At 44.7% G+C, this 17407-nt stretch overlaps 3 protein-coding genes across 3 annotated transcripts in view; 2 read left to right on the forward strand and 1 right to left on the reverse strand.

The window, feature by feature from the left end:
* Nucleotides 1-17407, forward strand: part of LOC309550239 (uncharacterized protein) — a gene marked incomplete at both ends in the record, with an annotated part of 1760330 nt that overhangs the window by 1263321 nt on the left and 479602 nt on the right.
* LOC309548805 (uncharacterized protein) overlaps nt 1-17407 on the reverse strand; it is a gene marked incomplete at both ends in the record, with an annotated part of 74421 nt that overhangs the window by 38984 nt on the left and 18030 nt on the right. The gene's annotated exons all lie outside the window — the stretch shown is intronic.
* LOC309548806 (uncharacterized protein) lies at nt 6569-7516 on the forward strand (the record flags this gene model as incomplete). Its single annotated transcript, XM_082248747.1, has 2 exons — nt 6569-6926; nt 7152-7516. 2 exons carry the CDS (start codon nt 6569-6571, stop codon nt 7514-7516), a joined length of 723 nt encoding a protein of 240 aa, XP_082104873.1.

Genomic DNA, 17407 nt, shown 5'->3' on the forward strand with positions numbered 1-17407 from the left:
GTGCCCACTCCAAGCTTGCCATACTGCACCAAGCTGACCTAACCGCTGGGGCTAGGGGCACCAAATTTGGCACAGGGATACTCCAAGCTTGCCATAGTGCACCAAGCTGACCTAACCACAGGGGCTAGGGGCACCAAATTTAGCAGAGGGATACTAGAGGCCCCTAGAGGTTGACCTCTCATATCTCCAAATTTGGAACTCATTCAGGGGCCGAGCTGTAGCCCCTCAAAGTTCGTCAACCGTGACTGCACCTATAGTACACCCCGCCGTCATCCAGCCTGTGCCCCCCACTGTCATGCAGCCTGTGCCCCCCGCTGTCATGCAGCCTGGCCCCATCACGCAGCCTGTGTTCCCTGCCGTCATCCAGCCTGCGTCCCCCATTACGCAGCCTGTGTCTCTGCGCTGTTCACAAAAGTGTTTTGTTTCTTTTTGAGAGGAACTATAAATCCCAGCATTCCCTTTCTGGCTTAATCAATTTTTTTGAGGAACTATAAATCCCAGCTTTCCCTTTCAGGCTTAATTGTACAAATTACTGTGGGGGATAGCAATGTGCAGGTCTTTACTATTCGCCAAAAGCTCCAACATGTACAAATTACTGTGGGGAATATAGCACTGTGCAGGGGTTACTATTTGCCAAAAGCTCCAACTGTCCGCGTGCGCACGCGCAGTAGTATTGTACTGGGCTGCCGAGAAGTCCAACTCTTCATGCATGGAGTTGGAGTTCTCCGTGAATGGGCATTGCCATTCGTGCATGCGCAGTAGGTAGTTGTACTCCGCTGCTGAGAACTTCAACTCTCATGCACGGAGTTGGAGTTCTCCGTAAACGTGCTTTGAAGGCGGCGCATGCGCGGTAGTGGCAACTTGCCGAGATCTGTGACCGGAAGTGATGCCGGTTGGAGATCTCGGCAGGTTGAAAAATTTGGCAGTACACCGGAACAGACAGGAAGTGATGTCAGGTACAGACAGGAAGTTCGGGGGGAGAGGTGAGTTGGGAGGAAGTAGAGAGAAGACATTGGTGGAAGTGGCAGCAGAGGAGGTAATAAGATCTTATTTTCTATTTACACCCAGTAACCCCCCGTCATGTCCGTCCTCTTCCTCCATAGTCACTGTGACATTTTTTATCTCCAGCAGATGATGATACACACATATATAGTGTGGAAACCTAGATTAACCCCTTCAGGGGGATCACTTGATGAATAATATATCTAGCTCCCAAAGCTGGCCATACACTGTTCAGTTTTATCGTTCAGCCAGCGGGAGTGAAAAAACAGAAGTGATTCCCCCATGTACACAATGGAGGGGGATGGGGGAATCCTCCCCGCTGCACTATTGTATTCTGACAATGGGGGGCGCTCCTCTGCTCTCAGAATACACAGATCAGTGATGAAGCTATTGGCTGCAGCCACTGATGGAGTGACTTTTATCCAGCAGGGACCACACATGGATGGAAATGTGATCGATCCCTGCTGAACCAGCTGAATTTCCATGTATCTATGGTCACCTCCCCTCCCCCTCATCTCCTTCATTATGTAAGTCATGCTGAGATAATCTCCCATTGGCTGAGCAATATTCTCATTTGTCTCTGAGCTCCTTCTTGCTATTCCTCGTCCTGCCTGTTGTTTCCTTGGATTGATTTTCTGTGTAGTGACCCCGGCTTCATCCCTTGGATGCGCTCGTCTGTTGCTTGTCCTGACCTTTATCCTGATTCTCATCTCACACCCAACATAAAGAATGGAATTTGTGATCCACAAGGCCAAATTTTACAAGACTCCCGAACTGCCAGAATCATAGCAAACACTAAACTCTCCCCATTAAGTATTTTCAGACTAGGGATCATAGTGCCTAAATACATTCTGACCTTCATATTGCCCCCTGATATCCTCATCCTTTTATTGAACAACCAATACCAATCCAGATAATTCTCTGTTATCAATATTTTCTGTCTACAGAGAAATCTTCATAGATGATGGCACCAATGAGGATGGAGGAGGACCGGAGTCACATGACTGAGAAGATACTAAACCTCACCCTGGAGATCATCTACCTGCTGACTGGAGAGGTGAGGAGGATTCTGGGATGTCACATGACATCACTCTTATCTCTATTAATAAAACACAGACCTGACCGGAGAGGTGAGGGGGATTCTGGGAGGTCACATGACATCACTCTTATCCCTATTAATAAAACACAGACCTGACCGGAGAGGTGAGGGGGATTCTGGGAGGTCACATGACATCACTCTTATCTCTATTAATAAAACACAGACCTGACCGGAGAGGTGAGGAGGGTTCTGGGATTCTAACATGATATTCCTATTGGTTCCTCAATACAGAGATTTCCTCTTCTGAAGTCAGGTGATCATATGACCATCACAGTGCCTCCATGTGACTCCCTAAATCCTGAGAGACACAACATGGAGAAGATTCTAGAAGTCACCAAGAAGATGATGGAGCTGCTGACAGGAGAGGTGAGCGGTGCTGGGAATTCTGGGACATTATCCAGTAATAGACAAGGGATGTGTCTGGATGGTGACTGTATCATTGTGTGTGTCAGGTTCCTATAAGGTGTCAGGATGTCACTGTCTATTTCTCCATGGAGGAGTGGGAGTATTTAGAAGGACACAAGGATCTCTACAAGGACGTCATGATGGAGAATCAGCCGCTCCTCACATCACCGGGTAAGAGGAGACTTTATTGTAAAGGAGAGAGCAGTACGGAGGATCCACCTAGATCCCCCATCATCTGATAAACACATAGAAACAATGTATTCAGTCAGTGTGTGTGTTTCCTACAGATGGATCCAGTAATGGGAACCCACCAGAGAGATGTCCCCGTCCTCTGTATTCCCGGGATTCCACACAGGAAGGTCACACCATCCCTCACCATCATCAGGTAGATGAGTCACAATGATTGGTAGTTCTGATTTATACACAGTATATTTGTTACAATAAATGTTTTATTATTTATTCAGAGTGGAAACATTGGGGATGATAATATTGATGTTAAAGAAGAGTATAAAGAGGAGGATGAGGAGTATGGAGTGATGGAGGAGTTTTCAGAAGGACACAAGGATATGATGGAGCCACCTAATACCAGGAACCCACCAGAGAGATATCCCCGTCCTCTGTATTCCCGGGATTCCACACAGGAAGGTCACACCATCCCTCACTGTTACAAGGTTGGTGAGACAGAGATTATAAAACACAGACTCATGGAGACAATGTGTGTATTTTTATGTGATGTCACAATAATAAATCTTATATTTTACAGATGATATTCTTTCATTTTCTTGATTTAGAGTGGAGATCTAATCGATATAGAATTTGAGGTTAAAGCAGAAGAAGAAGAGACGTATGTGAGGGATGATCAGCAGTCTTTGGAGGAGGATGGAATAACGGGGACATTTATAGAGGAGGACACTCCTACAGAGATCAGCACAGGTGGGTCATTAACACTAAATACATTCCTCCACCCATACTGCTCACTGATTGGTCAAGAGAAAGGCAAAGACTGAGTGATTTTAGCCTGTAATACCCTGGTCACTTTCCTGACCTGCATTCCCCTTCCTGTATTTCTCTCAGATATTCTTCTGTCTCTATGCTTCAGTCACAATTTATGTCTCTAGACTGCATTTATAGAGATTTTGGGATCCAGCTGGTAGCAAAATGTTGATTTCACCATAGGTATTACTAGACCTAGGCACCTGGGGTATGTGCTTTGGGTCTTCTACCTCATGTCCTGATCTAGTAAGATCTCTGACAGAACAATTCTCCCAGGGTTACTTGTTCTGTTATTTGCTGGCTGTGCCGGGTGGAGGGATATGTCTGTATAGTCTCACACCCAAGTCACTGAGTGCAGTTTCAGGAGATGGGAGGCAGCGGTGTGGGACCTCTGCAACTTCTCTCAAGTAAACATTTAAAGCTTCCACTGAATACCAATATTATAAATCCTCACCCTTACACTGTATAACTTATATTGTACATTACATACTCCTGACCCCTGCACTATATACTTTATATTGTACATTACATACTCCTGACCCCTACACTATATACCCAATGTTGTACATTACATACTCCTGACCCCTGCACTATATACTCTATGTTGTACATTACATCATTCTGTTTTCAATAGTTTTTATTAAGGTTTTTTCAGAAGAACATAGAAAATACAATGAACTATCAAACAGTAGCATGTCTTTCCCAATTGTCCATCGGATGTAAAAGAAAGAAAACAGCAGAACAAATTGTGGTTTGCAAGCCCCTAACACATACTTAACATTTTCCCTGAGACATCAAAAAGAGCTACTCAAGCTACACACAATACTTGTCAAGTTTAAGGATTAGTTTATATGCTAAGCAAACTGCAATTTACATATAAAAGGTAATAAGGCACCGCAAACTTTCATTGTTGAGCAAGAAAACATGTTGCACCGCTTTATTCTGTACCCCATCTCCAGGACATGTGGCACTAGCATGTGCAAGTTCGGCAATTGGGAGTATCCAATAAGGATACCTACTGAGTAGTAGAGTAAAGAAAGGAAGGAAAAAAGTAAAGGTGGAAGGAGAAAAAATAAGAAAGTGGACCAGACCCCCCTACCCCAAGCCCCACGCTCCCAGTACCCAGACAGCCGGCTACAGGTTTATGAGTTACCAGTTAGATAATGGAGCCATGGTTCCCACACTTTATCAGACATCTTCATTTTATCGTTTAATATTGCAGACATGCATTCATTCACCATAATCCAAGAGAGTTTATGCCTGAGCTGTTCGAATGGCAGGACAGGAGACCTCTAGGACCTTGCTATCATAATTTTCGCAGCTGTGAATATAAAGATAAGTCGTCTCTGGGCCTTCGTGGCAGTCTCCACCTTGAGACCCAGCAGGGCCTGCTGTGGGGATTTGGTCAAATTAATTTGGTGAGGGTGTAAATAAAATTATACACCCTTATCCAATAGCGCCGTACCTTATGGCACTGCCACCAGATATGGTACATCGGTTCTTCCTGACCACAGCCACGGAAACACAATGGAGACGCACCAGGTACATAAGTGGCCAGCCGCAGCAGCACCATATACCACCGCAGAAGCAGTTTGTAGTTTGCCTCTATGATGGAAGTATTAATTAATGATCTCGAGGCCTCCTGCGCCATAAGTTGCCAGTCGTCCAGCTCAATGCTTTCCTGAAGATCCGCCTCCCACTTCACCATATAAGTCAACTTAGCGTAAGAGTCCGTCAATATATTATACAGCTCACAGATATGACTTTTACCCTTATCAAACTTTCGACATAGAAATTCCATGGGGGTCATTGTTGCTATATCAGAATGTTGTGATAAGGTGCGCAGGAAATGCGTGATTTGAGTAAAGCGGAAGGATTCAGACATAGACATGGCATACTTCTCAATTCATTTCTGTCTTGTTAAGATACCCCTATGATCACAGAAATCAGCAATGCGTATTAAACCTTTGTTGGTTCACCATGCAAATGCTCTGGGGGAGAGGCCCGGGGGAACCCGCTGTTACTGAGTATAGGAGCCAAGGGGGTATGGAGTTATTTAAAGTTGTGAGATTTCACATTACATCATTCTGATACTATATAGTCCTATCTGTTGTATCTTATACAATATGTTGTATATTACATAGTCCTGACTTCTGGTCTCCCGATTACCCACTGCTATATATACACAGAATATGGATTCTCTTTTGTTACACCCATTTTCTACCAGCTGGACATTATATATCTGATGATTTGATTGGAGGACAGACTTTTACATGTTGATAATAATGTGATAACATCCTCCAACTTTGGAACCTTAAACAGAAAGTGATAATGAGGGAGGAGCCAGTAACCCAATGATGGTGGTCTTCAGGATCAGTCCAGTCTTTATCTTGGTTGTTCTCCCCCCATCCTCACTCTCTGACCTCTGGTGGGACTCAGCCCCGCTGTTATTCATGACTAAATCATGGACTAAATAAGGAAGTGCAGGACTTCTTGTGTTGGGAAGATGGCAATGAGTGATAGAGGGGGAGGGGACACTCGTCCTATAATCCCCTCATCACTGTCACTCCTATAAAAGTTCTCGTTGTTTCCTCACTCCCTGAGTAAGGTCCATGAATAAAGAAATGAACTGGTAGGAGATCAGAGCATCCATTTACTAGTTACCTAGAGGGTGGAATTGTAAGATCCTCAGAGACAAAGCTGTCTGATGTGGGTGGAGTCCTGGTTAGGGAAATCAATCTGCTGATGTCTAGTAATAATCTTTGTATTTCTATTTTAGTAGATGGACAGGAGAAGAGGAAAACCTCAGAGGATTGTCTCACTTTGTCTCCAGACTGTAAAGTAGAAGATGAGGACATCACACAGTATAGTCCAGGAGAAAACCCGGCTAGCTCAAATGTCCATCCGGCACCACACAGTGTAGATGGACCATCGTATTCCTCTTATCCTGAGGAACCTCAGACTGTGAGGGACGGTGCCATACTTCCAACAGATAAGAGCTTTTCCTGTACTGAGTGTGGGAAGTGTTTCCTTTCTAAAACCAAACTTGATGTGCATAAGCGATCTCACATGGGGGAAAAACCGTATTCCTGTCCTGAGTGTTTCCATTTTAAATGCAATCTTGATGTGCACAAAAGATCTTGCACAGGTGAGAAGCCGTATTCCTGTCTTGAGTGTGGGAAATGTTTTTCACAGAAGTCCAATCTTTACGTACATCAGAGATTACACGCAGGGGAGAAGCCATATTCCTGTAATGAGTGTGGGAAATGTTTTTCACGAAAGTCCCATTTTATCATGCATCAGAGATCTCACACAGGGGAGAAACCGTATTCCTGTCCTGAGTGTGGAAAATGTTTTTCAGACAAGTCCATTCTTTACAGACATCAGAGATCACATACAGGGCAGGGGCCACTTCCCTGTTCTGAGTGTGGGAAATGTTTTTCACAGATGTCCAGTCTTGCCAGACATCAAAAGTCTCACATGGATGAAAAGACCTATTCCTGTCCTGAGTGTGGGAAATGTTTTCCAACAAAAGTAAATTTTGTTATTCATCAGAGGTGTCACAGGGGGGAGAAGCCATATAACTGTCCTGAGTGTGGGAAAAGCTTTTCACAGAAGTCCCATCTTCACACACATCAGCAACTGCACACAGGGCTGAAGCCATTTTCCTGTTCAGAGTGTGGGAAATGTTTTGTACGAAAATCAAATCTTGTTAGACATCAGAGGTCTCACACGGGGGAGAAGCCGTATTCCTGTTCAGAGTGTGGTAAATGTTTTGTACGAAAATTAAACCTTGTTACACATCAGAGGTCTCACACTGGGGAAAAGCCATATTCCTGTCCTGAGTGTGGGAAATGTTTTTCACAGAAGTCCATTCTTTACAGACATCAGAGATCTCACACGGGGGAGAAGCCTTATTCCTGTCCTGAGTGTGGGAAAGGTTTTTCACAGAAGCCCCATCTTATCACACATCAGAGATCTCACACAGGGGAGAAACCACTTTCCTGTCCTGAGTGAGGGAATAGTTAAAGCGGAGTTCCGGCCTCAAAATCGTCAAAATAGATTTTGGGCCATCCGCTTGCTGAGTGTCACCTGAAAAACAAATGGATAATCACAATTTTTTTCGCGTTTACTTACCTTGTTATTGAAGAAAATATACTCACCTTTCTTCCTCTTCCTCCCTCTGTGGCCGCGGCCCGTGCCGTCACTTCCTCCTTGCATTGTTTCCTGGGAGCTGAACGTCATCGCTCCTAGTCATCAATGCGCCTGCACCGGCCCGCTCGTCACTTCCGGTGCAGACGCATCATTCCCTGCCAAACAGCTTCTGGGATGACGCGCCTGCACCGGAAGTGACGGCGGGGCCCGTGCAGTGCATTGTGGGACAGAAGAGGACGCAGAAGAGGACGCGCTGGCTTCAGATGCCCACACCTGAGATGGCAGCGCTGGAGAATAATTTTTCAAGGTAAGTATTTCTTCTAAAAGGTAAGTGCGACTTAGGACAGTTCAGAGGCTATCCATTGTGGAATGCACTAGCCCTGACTGTTCCGGGGGTATTTTTATAAAAAAATCATGTCCGAGGCTGGAAGTCCGCGTCAATCACTGAAGTCCTGTCTTCCTGTACATCAGGGATCCCACACAACCCTGGAGGTGTATTAGTGCCTTGAGTGCGGGAAATGTCTTTTATATGAATGTTGGTGGACATGTGGGGAAGAAGCACACCCTGATATACACCTCACAAATACTCCATAGCTGATCTTCATCATGTAAGAAACACTTCATAAGGAGATGGGAGATCACCAAAGACATGAACTCATAATTTATTATTCATTGGCCCTTCTCATTTATACTATTGCAGTATGATGTTGGATACTCATGGCCTCCTTATGTGCTTTGGAAACATCTTTTTCACCTTCTGAGTAGTACATATTAATTTTCTTTCATCTTCGACTCTTTTCCTTTTGAGTGGCTGTTCCCTCAAGTGGATGATACTGGGTATATGGTCAGTATTGACATGTGATGTCACGAACATAGTGATCATCAGTGAACATCATGACATAGTGATGGACGAACATCGGCCGGGGCGGTTCGCGAACGTTAGCGGCACATTTTCTCAAGTTCGTGGCGGGCCACATTGACTTTAATGGAAGGAGAACTTTAAAAACCTTTAGTGCACAAATAGTCCCACCACATGGACACTGTCATAACAGAAGTATTGCAATTGGAAAAGTTGCCCTAAATTTTATTTTTTTTTTTTAGAGCAAAAAAATGTATTTTTTCCCCTAAATCAGCCAGAACTGACAGCAGCCGGTAAATACCTGTCAAATACATATAGGGTCCATTGACATATCTGTAAAATGGGTCCGCATCCCTTTCACAATTTGGCGGAACGTTTACAGACCCATTAATTTTCAATGTCTGTCTGAAAAATTAGGCATTCACAGGATAAAGAAGTAAGTGTCGGCCAATACAGGCCCCAAAAATTAGTCCACATGCATTTACCTGACAGCTAAGAACGTTGTATTCTGGGGCTGAAGGTACATTAGGCATTCACAGGATAAAGAAGTAAGTGTCGGCCAGTACAGGCCCCAAAAATTAGCCCACATGTGTTTACCTGACAGCTAAGAACTTTGTATTCTGTGGCTGAAGGTACATTAGGCATTCACAGGATAAAGAAGTAAGTGTCGGCCAGTACAGGCCCCAAAAATTAGCCCACATGAGTTTACCTGAAAGCTAAGAATGTTGTATTCCGTGGCTGAAGGTACATTAGGCATTCACAGAATACAGAAGTAAGTGTCGGCCAGTATAGGCCCCAAAAATTAGCCCACATGGGTTTACCTGACAGTTAAGAACGTTGTATTCTGTGGCTGAAGGTACATTAGACATTGACAGAAAAAATAATTGTCGGCCATGAAAGGCCCCAAAAACTAGGCATTCAATGGACATGAACTGGCTAAAAAGGCGGGTCCAAAGGGTAGTAATAAACAGCGCATACTCAGACTGGTCTGAGGTGGTAAGCGGGGTCCCCCAAGGCTCAGTCCTGGGACCAACCTTGTTCAATTTATTCATAAACAACATTGAGGTCGGGATCAGTAGTTCGATATCAGTTTTTGCAGATGACACAAAATTGGGCAGGGCAATAACTTCACAACATGAAGCAGATATCCTGCAGAATGACCTGGACAAAATAACAGAGTGGGCAACGACATGGCAAATGAGGTTTAACGTGGAGAAGTGTAAGGTTTTGCACTTGGGGACTAAAAACATAAAATCACAATACACGTTAGGAGGGGAGCCCTTGGGGGAATCAAAAATGGAGAAGGATCTGGGAGTATTGGTTGATGATAGATTAGGAAACAGCATGCAATGTCAAGCGGCAGCTTCCAAAGCCAACAGAATATTAGCATGCATAAAGAAAGGGATGCATTCCAGAGATAAGACTATAATCCTTCCACTTTATAAAACTCTGGTCCGACCGCATCTGGAGTATTCCGTCCAGTTCTGGTCGCCAGTCCTCAGGAGGGATGTGTTGGAGCTGGAGAGAGTCCAGAGAAGGGCAACTAAACTACTTAGGGGATTGGAGGACCTTGACTATGAAGAGCGTCTACAATCGCTCGATTTATTCTCCCTGGAGAAGAGACGTCTGAGGGGGGACATGATATCAATTTATAAATATCTTAATGGGGATCCCAGCTTAGAAAAAAAGCTGTTCATTCGAAGGGATTGCATGAGGACTCGAGGGCATACAATGCGATTAGAGGAGAAGCGTTTTAACCTCAGGCAACGCGGGGGGTTCTTTACTGTTAGGGCAACAAGATTGTGGAATTCTCTACCACAAGAGGTGGTTTCTGCGGGTAGTATGGTGGCTTTCAAAAGACTCTTAGACTTACATCTCAAGGATCAGAACATTCAGGGGTATGGGAGATGATTACAGCCACACATGCCTACACAGGTTGAACTGGATGGACTATTGTCTTTATTCAACCTCACCTACTATGTAACTATGTAACTATGAAATGCCTTTTATGCTGCAGTATTTACTGAAGACAAGGACAATGAATTGTGGGTGGATGGCGGTCTGGCAGATATTTGTGGCCTGTCATGAGGAATTGTAATCAAACATGGTCTACTGGTCACATGTGTTGAATTCCTCTGAGATCCATGCCTCATTCATTTTTATAAATGTGAGGTAGTCAACACTGTCATGAGCTAGGCGAGTGCGCTTATCGGTCACGATCCACCCTGCTGTGCTGAAGGTCCTTTCAGACAGGAAACTAGATGGGGGGCAAGCTAACAGTTCCATTGCAAATTGTGCAAGATCTGGCCAGAGGTCAAGCCTGCCCACCCAGTAGTCCAGGGGTTCATCACTCCTCAGAGCATCCACATCGGCCGTTAACCCGATGTAGTTGGACACCTGTTGGTCTAAGTGTTGCCCGATGCTGCATCCGGAGTACAGCTGTCGATGGGTCGGCTGAAAGAATGATTTCATATCTGAAGTGACCAACACATCTTCAGACCACCCTCTTCTTGCAGGCGCTGTTGGATTGCTACCCGCAACTGTTTCTCTGTGAGTGGAAATTCCTCTGCCAGCGCACGCAAAATCAGAATGCAGCATTTCTCGAAGCAATGCCTGGAAGTGCTGCATTCTGACTGCCAACTGTGATGGTGGTAACATTTCCGCCATTTTTTGTTTGTACCGGGGTCTAAGTACATTGCCACCCAGTACTGGTCCTTGCCCTTTATGATTTTTATACGGGGGTCCCCATCCTCCTCTGACTCCTCTTCAGACTCCTGTTGTTGACTTGTCTCAGATGGAGTAGCACCCCCTTGGAATTCATCCAACATTGCGACTTCCTAATCTTCCTGCTCCTGCTCCTCGACGGCTTGATCAATGACATGACGCAATGCACGCTCCAGAAAGAAGGCATAAGGTACGATGTCACTGATGGCGCCCTGGCCATGACTGACCAGTTTGGTAATCTCATCAAATGGCCACAGAAGTCTGCATGCATCGCGCATGAGCAGTCACTGGCGAGGTTAAAAAAAACCAAGCTCCCCCCAACCTGTCCTGCCACAGAGTTCATACAGGTAGTCGTTAACTGTACGTTTCTGCTGGAGCAGCCTATCAAGCATATACAAGGTTGAGTTCCATCACGTCGGGCAGTCACAAATAAGACGCCTGACGGGCAGGTTGTGTCGCCGCTGAATGTCAGCAAGGCAAGTCATGGCTGTGTAAGATCTTCTGAAATGGCCCGAGATTTTCCAGGTCTGACGCAAGACGTCCTGGACCCCAGGGTATTTGGCAATAAATCGCTGCACGACCAAGGCCAGGACGTATGCCATGCATGGCACGTGTGTAATTTTTCCCTGTTTCAGCACGCTCAGCAGATTGGCGCCGTTGTTGCACACCACTTTACCAACTGTCAAATTGAGCGGTGTCAGCCACTGATCTGCCTGTGAACGCAAAGCTGAAAGGAGTGCAGGACCAGTGTGGCTCTTGGCTTCCAGGCACAACAGATGCAGCACAGCATGGCAACGTCTCACCTATGTGGAATAGGTTCTGGGGATCTTGGGTGGCGCAGCGGAAGAGACAGTAGCAGCAGAAAAGGAGGAGTCAGCTGAGGAGGAGAGGGAGGATGGAGTAGGAGGAGGAGAAGAAGAAGCAGGCCTGCATTCAATCCGTGGTGGTAACACCAAATCTACATGGGTGCCACAGGTTACATGCTTGACGGCCGTCGGAAGGTTCACCCAGTGGGCAGTAAAAGTTATATACCTTCCCTGCCCATGTTTGCTAGACCATGTGTCTGTGGTCAGATGTATCTTGGCACTGACACTGTGTACCAGAGATACATTCACTTGCCGCTGAACATAGCCAGATAGCTCTGGGATGCCCTTCTGCAAGAAATATTTCCTTCCTGGGACCTTCCATTGTGGTGTTCCAATGGCCACAAATTTTCGAAAGGCCTCCGAGTCCACCAGTTGATATGGCAGTAGTTGGCTATCAGTTCCGACAAGCACGCGGTCAACCGTTGGACAAGAGGGTTATCCGGCGTCATCATTTTTTTACACTCGAACATTTGGGCCGTGGAAGCCTGCCTTTTTCTAGAACAACGTGAGGACCGCATGATGGAAGGTGGAGTGGAGGAAAATTGTGAGGAGAGAGAAGGAGAAGAGGCTGGATGGTGAGAGCCTGGAGTGTGGCTTTGTGGGTTCTGACGGCATTACTCCCACTGGGCTCGGTGATGGGAGTCCAGGTGCCTTCTTAAGGCAGTCGTCCCTAGGTGAGTGTTGGGCTTACTGCGATTTATGCGTTGACTAAAAAGGCTGAAGATGGCAACACCATTGTCAGCAGGGGAAACATTAAAAAAAGCCCACACTGCGGAGCCATGTGCCGACGTCCTGGGAGTGCCAGATATGACTGTACATGGTTGATGGCTCGCTCCTGATACATTTTACCTCTGCTTTGTCCCTCCTGTGCAATGTAACTTCCGCCTGCTTCTCCTCCCTATCTGCTATTCCGTCTCTCCCTCTGAATTCCCCTCCTTTTCCTCTTTTGTGGACACCCACGTGATGTCCATAGACACGTCATCATCCACGTCACCTTCCCCACTACTAACATTAGAGATCTCGGAGTAGGCAGCAATAGCGAGGATCAACCTCCTTGGGCTGATCTGGGTACTGTCGTCAGACTGCTGAGTGGGGGCTGTTTCTACCTCCTCTTCCTGATCCGATGCCAAGAATGGCTGCGCATTGCAAATGTCTTTTGATGGATCGGAAAATAATTCCAGTGATTTCAAGCGGAGGGTATATGTGGTGGTGGTGACTTTGGGGGTGCACACAGCAGAGAGTGAAGAGTGTGCAGATAGTGAGGATGATGAGGGTGCAGAAGAGGAAGGCTGAGTGAGCCACTCAACCAAGTCTGGTGCGTCCTTTGACGTAATCAAACGCACCTTCTGAAACTTCACACTTTGGCTCCGGCCTACTGCTCCTGCCCTACCCCTACCACCCCTGCGTAAGGGCCTGCCTCTTCCTCTGCCTGTCATTTTTAAAATTACCCTGTGACAAAAGTCTCTTGAGAAGTGCAGTATATATGGAACAAGGTATATAACACCCCGCTTCAATCTGTGGTATTGGGGGGCCACTGGTCTATCACACCAGTTCTACAAAAAATTGGCCAGTATCTGTTGTCACTGTGTGTAGCAGAGTTAACGCAGCAAAAGAGGCAATATTTTTGCACGACAGAAATAAGTATACTCAGATAACTCCCCACTTCAATCTTTGGTATCAGGGGGCCACTGGTCTATCACACCAGCTGTACAAAAAATTGGCCAGTGAGTTTGGCACTGTGTGTAGCAGAGTTAACGCAGCAAAAGAGGCAAAATTTTTGCAGGACACAAATACACTTATAAAAGTATACTCAGATAACACCCCACTTCAATCTGTGGTATTGGGAGGCCATTGGTCTATCACACCAGCTGTACAAAAAATTGGCCAGTAAGTTTAGCACTGTGTGTAGCAGAATTAACGCAGCAAAAGAGGTAATATTTTTGCAGGACTAAAATACACTTATAAAAGTATACTCAGATAACACCCCGCTTCAAACTGTGGTATTGGGGGGCCAGTGGTCTATCACCACAGTTGTACAAAAAATTGGCCAGTAACTGTTGTCACTGTGTGTAGCAGAGTTAATGCAGCAAGAGGCAACATTTTTGCAGTACCCAAATACACTGTTATAAAAGTATATTGTTAGATAACACCCCGCTTCAATCTATCATTTAGGGGGGCCACTGGTCTATCACACCAGTTATAATACTTTTTTAAAAGTGCTTTTTTCACTGTTTGTAGTATTGCTGCAGAAACGCTCACCACACCAGTCACAATGCTGCACAGTGCACAATACAAATCCACTATAATATGCTTTCTATATTAGAAAGTATATTATAAGTGGATTACACCCCTATATAGTGCACTGCACATCAAAAAATAGTACACCTATACCAAATACCAGTCCTTAAAAGGACTTTTGTGGACCTTAACAGAGCGATCTGTGTCACTGACAATCTGTCCCTGTTGCACACAGCAAACCTCTCCCTACACTGACAAAAAGCAGAATGTGAAATGGACGCCAGCTCAGGTCTATTTATAAGGTAGGGGGTATGTCCATGTGCTGAAAGGTCTCAATTGGCTGTCCCGTTCCACTTGATGTCTGTGTCATGGGTCAAAGTTCTCCCCAATGTAAACCAATGTAAACTAATATTTCCGCCACAAACAACGCCATATGTTCGCAATAGCAGACTGTGAACAAGCAAAGTTTGCCGCAAACCGACCGCTGGGCAAACTGCAAGGCCATCCCTAATTGACATATGCTTGTATATATGCTCTAATATAGTGTATGTTACAGTATACACAGATGTTATATCTAATTATTCATTTTATGTTACCTTATATTGAAGTTACCTCCCCTTCCTATGTTCTTCTATGTGGTGGTGATCCTCCATCTCCTTTTTTGTCCAGTGACGGATATTATTTATTGACCTGGACTCTGGTATGTCTTTATCATTCCTAATTCCTCTATATGCATAGATAGGAACTTATATACCTTTTATACTGTGTCTACCCTTGGGTGATGATGCGCATGGGGGCACCTGCTGGTGCGCTACGTGTTCACCTAATATTCTTTTGCACCCCATACTCGCCTGTGAGGCGTTCCATCCAATACCGGTGTGCCCTGGGAGAGTTTGTTCAGGATGGTTTTTTCTTCCATTTGTACATAAACCTGCATTCCACCATTCTCTGCATCTTTAATATGTGTACGAAATGTGACAATTTTTTTTAAATTCATAGATTGACAGTATTGTTACCAAAATAAACTCTTTTGTGTATGCGTATATGTATAACCGATGTCCGATTGTATATTATTTTATCATTCACAGAAACCTATATATACGTATATACCCTCCTCATTTAACCCCTGAAGAAGCGGTATCCCCGCGAAACATGTTGGGTTGTTGCAATAGACGCCACTAACCCTGGCGTGGGTCCCTTTACCTCTAGTGGTGACCCATATTCAGCTGAGAGGAGCAGTAGGGTATACTTGGTTCAATAAACATATCTGGACCATTTACAGTCTTTTTCAAGTTGTATAGTTTGTTGTTTTTGGTTATTTCTATATTTTGTCCTATGTTGCTCTTTATTTGAGCACAAATTGTATGTGCAGTTTTTATATGTATTTAACCACTTCTGGTCCGGAAGGATTTGCCCTGTTAATGACCAGGCACTGCATTACTTTAACGGACAATTGCGCGGTCGTACGACGCTGTACCCAAATAAAATTGATGTCCTTTTTTTCCCACAAATAGAGCTTTTTTTTGGTGGCATTTGATCACCTGTGCAATTTTTACTTTTTGCGCTATAAACAAAAAAGTGCGACAATTTTGGAAAAAAAAATATTTTTCACATTCTGCTATATGACATTCTCAAAAAAAAAATCTAAAAATCAAAATGTTTTAATATTTTAGGCCAACTTGTTTTCTGCTACATGTTTGTGGTAAAGAAAATCGCAATAAGCGTATTTTGATTGGTTTGCACAAAAGTTATTTTGTCTACTAACTACAGGAAATATGTCATTTTTATTGTTTTTTTTTTTTTTTACTAGTAATGGCGGCGATCTGCGATTTTTTTTTTTGCAGGACTGCGACATTGCGGCGGACAAATCGGACCCCTAACTGACATTTTTGACACTTTTGGGGAGACCAGTGACATTACTACAGTAATCAGTGCTATAAATATGCACTGTTACTGTAATAATGACACTGTCAGGGAGGGGGTTAACAGTATCCGTGATCAAGGGGTTAAATGTGTACCTAGGGGAGTGATTCTAACTGTGGGGGGGGTGGCTTCTGAGATGACCATAGAGACCTGTGATTCTATATAGAAGGATCACATGAGCTTTGTGATCATCCCAGGGAGAAGAACGGTCAGTTGTGTTTACAACAGCAGACTGTCCTTCTCTCTCAGCGAGGAACGATCGCAGGTGTCAGGCGGCAATCGGAGCTGCCTGACACCCGTATCGACTTCCCCGCTGATGATTGGGGGCGAGCGCTCACCCCCTAGCTCCTCCCAGGTGAGCGATGTAGATCTACGTTGTTTTGCCTGTAGGAGTCAGCCTGCCGCAGTAAAAATACAAGAGGCGGTTGGCAAGTGGTTAATAAACTTTATATTTTTTTATATACATTGTCTGATAAGCATTCTATGTAGTATCATGAATGTTCCACTCTGCCTCCACACCATTCCAGTCTATTTGATTGTTTGGGATGTTGTTACTTTTTACACTTGTCATATCCTTGTATCATATTCTATCTGTTAAAGACATGGATGAAGTGTTGTACCGTGTTGGCCATTGATATCAGTAGAAAAATAAAAATGGAGTCTGTGATGGAACCGCTTGGCACCCTGACTAGGTGCTTCCTTCCACCAAACTGTGCTTCCTGCCCTCCAAATCGTGTCGGGCAGACTGAGAACTAATAGCAGCCCCTTTTACCACAAACATCGTACACAGACAAGATGTGAGGTAAAATCCAAAGGAATGACTGTTTATTGAAGCTCAGACACATACTTCATACCGTACAGGAGGACATCCCCTCCTGATCATATTACCCTAACAATACAAACTGTAAACAAGAATATAATTAACATAACTAAGGAACAGCCAACATAAACTACGCTACTCCCCCTCTAGCAACTGATAACTTACAGTGATATACTTAACATGAGCTAATTAACTGGTCACTTAAACCAGCCTAGGTGGAGGGGACAATACTAGCAGACAGACAGAGACAATGGAACAATGGGAGAGATCTACTTACCATAAACACGTTATAGCAGGAGGCCCCAGTGGTTTGGGCTGATTAC

Source organism: Pelophylax lessonae, assembly GCF_965119305.1.
Source record: "Pelophylax lessonae genome assembly, chromosome: 3".
In the NCBI taxonomy this organism is placed as follows: Eukaryota; Metazoa; Chordata; class Amphibia; order Anura; family Ranidae; genus Pelophylax; species Pelophylax lessonae.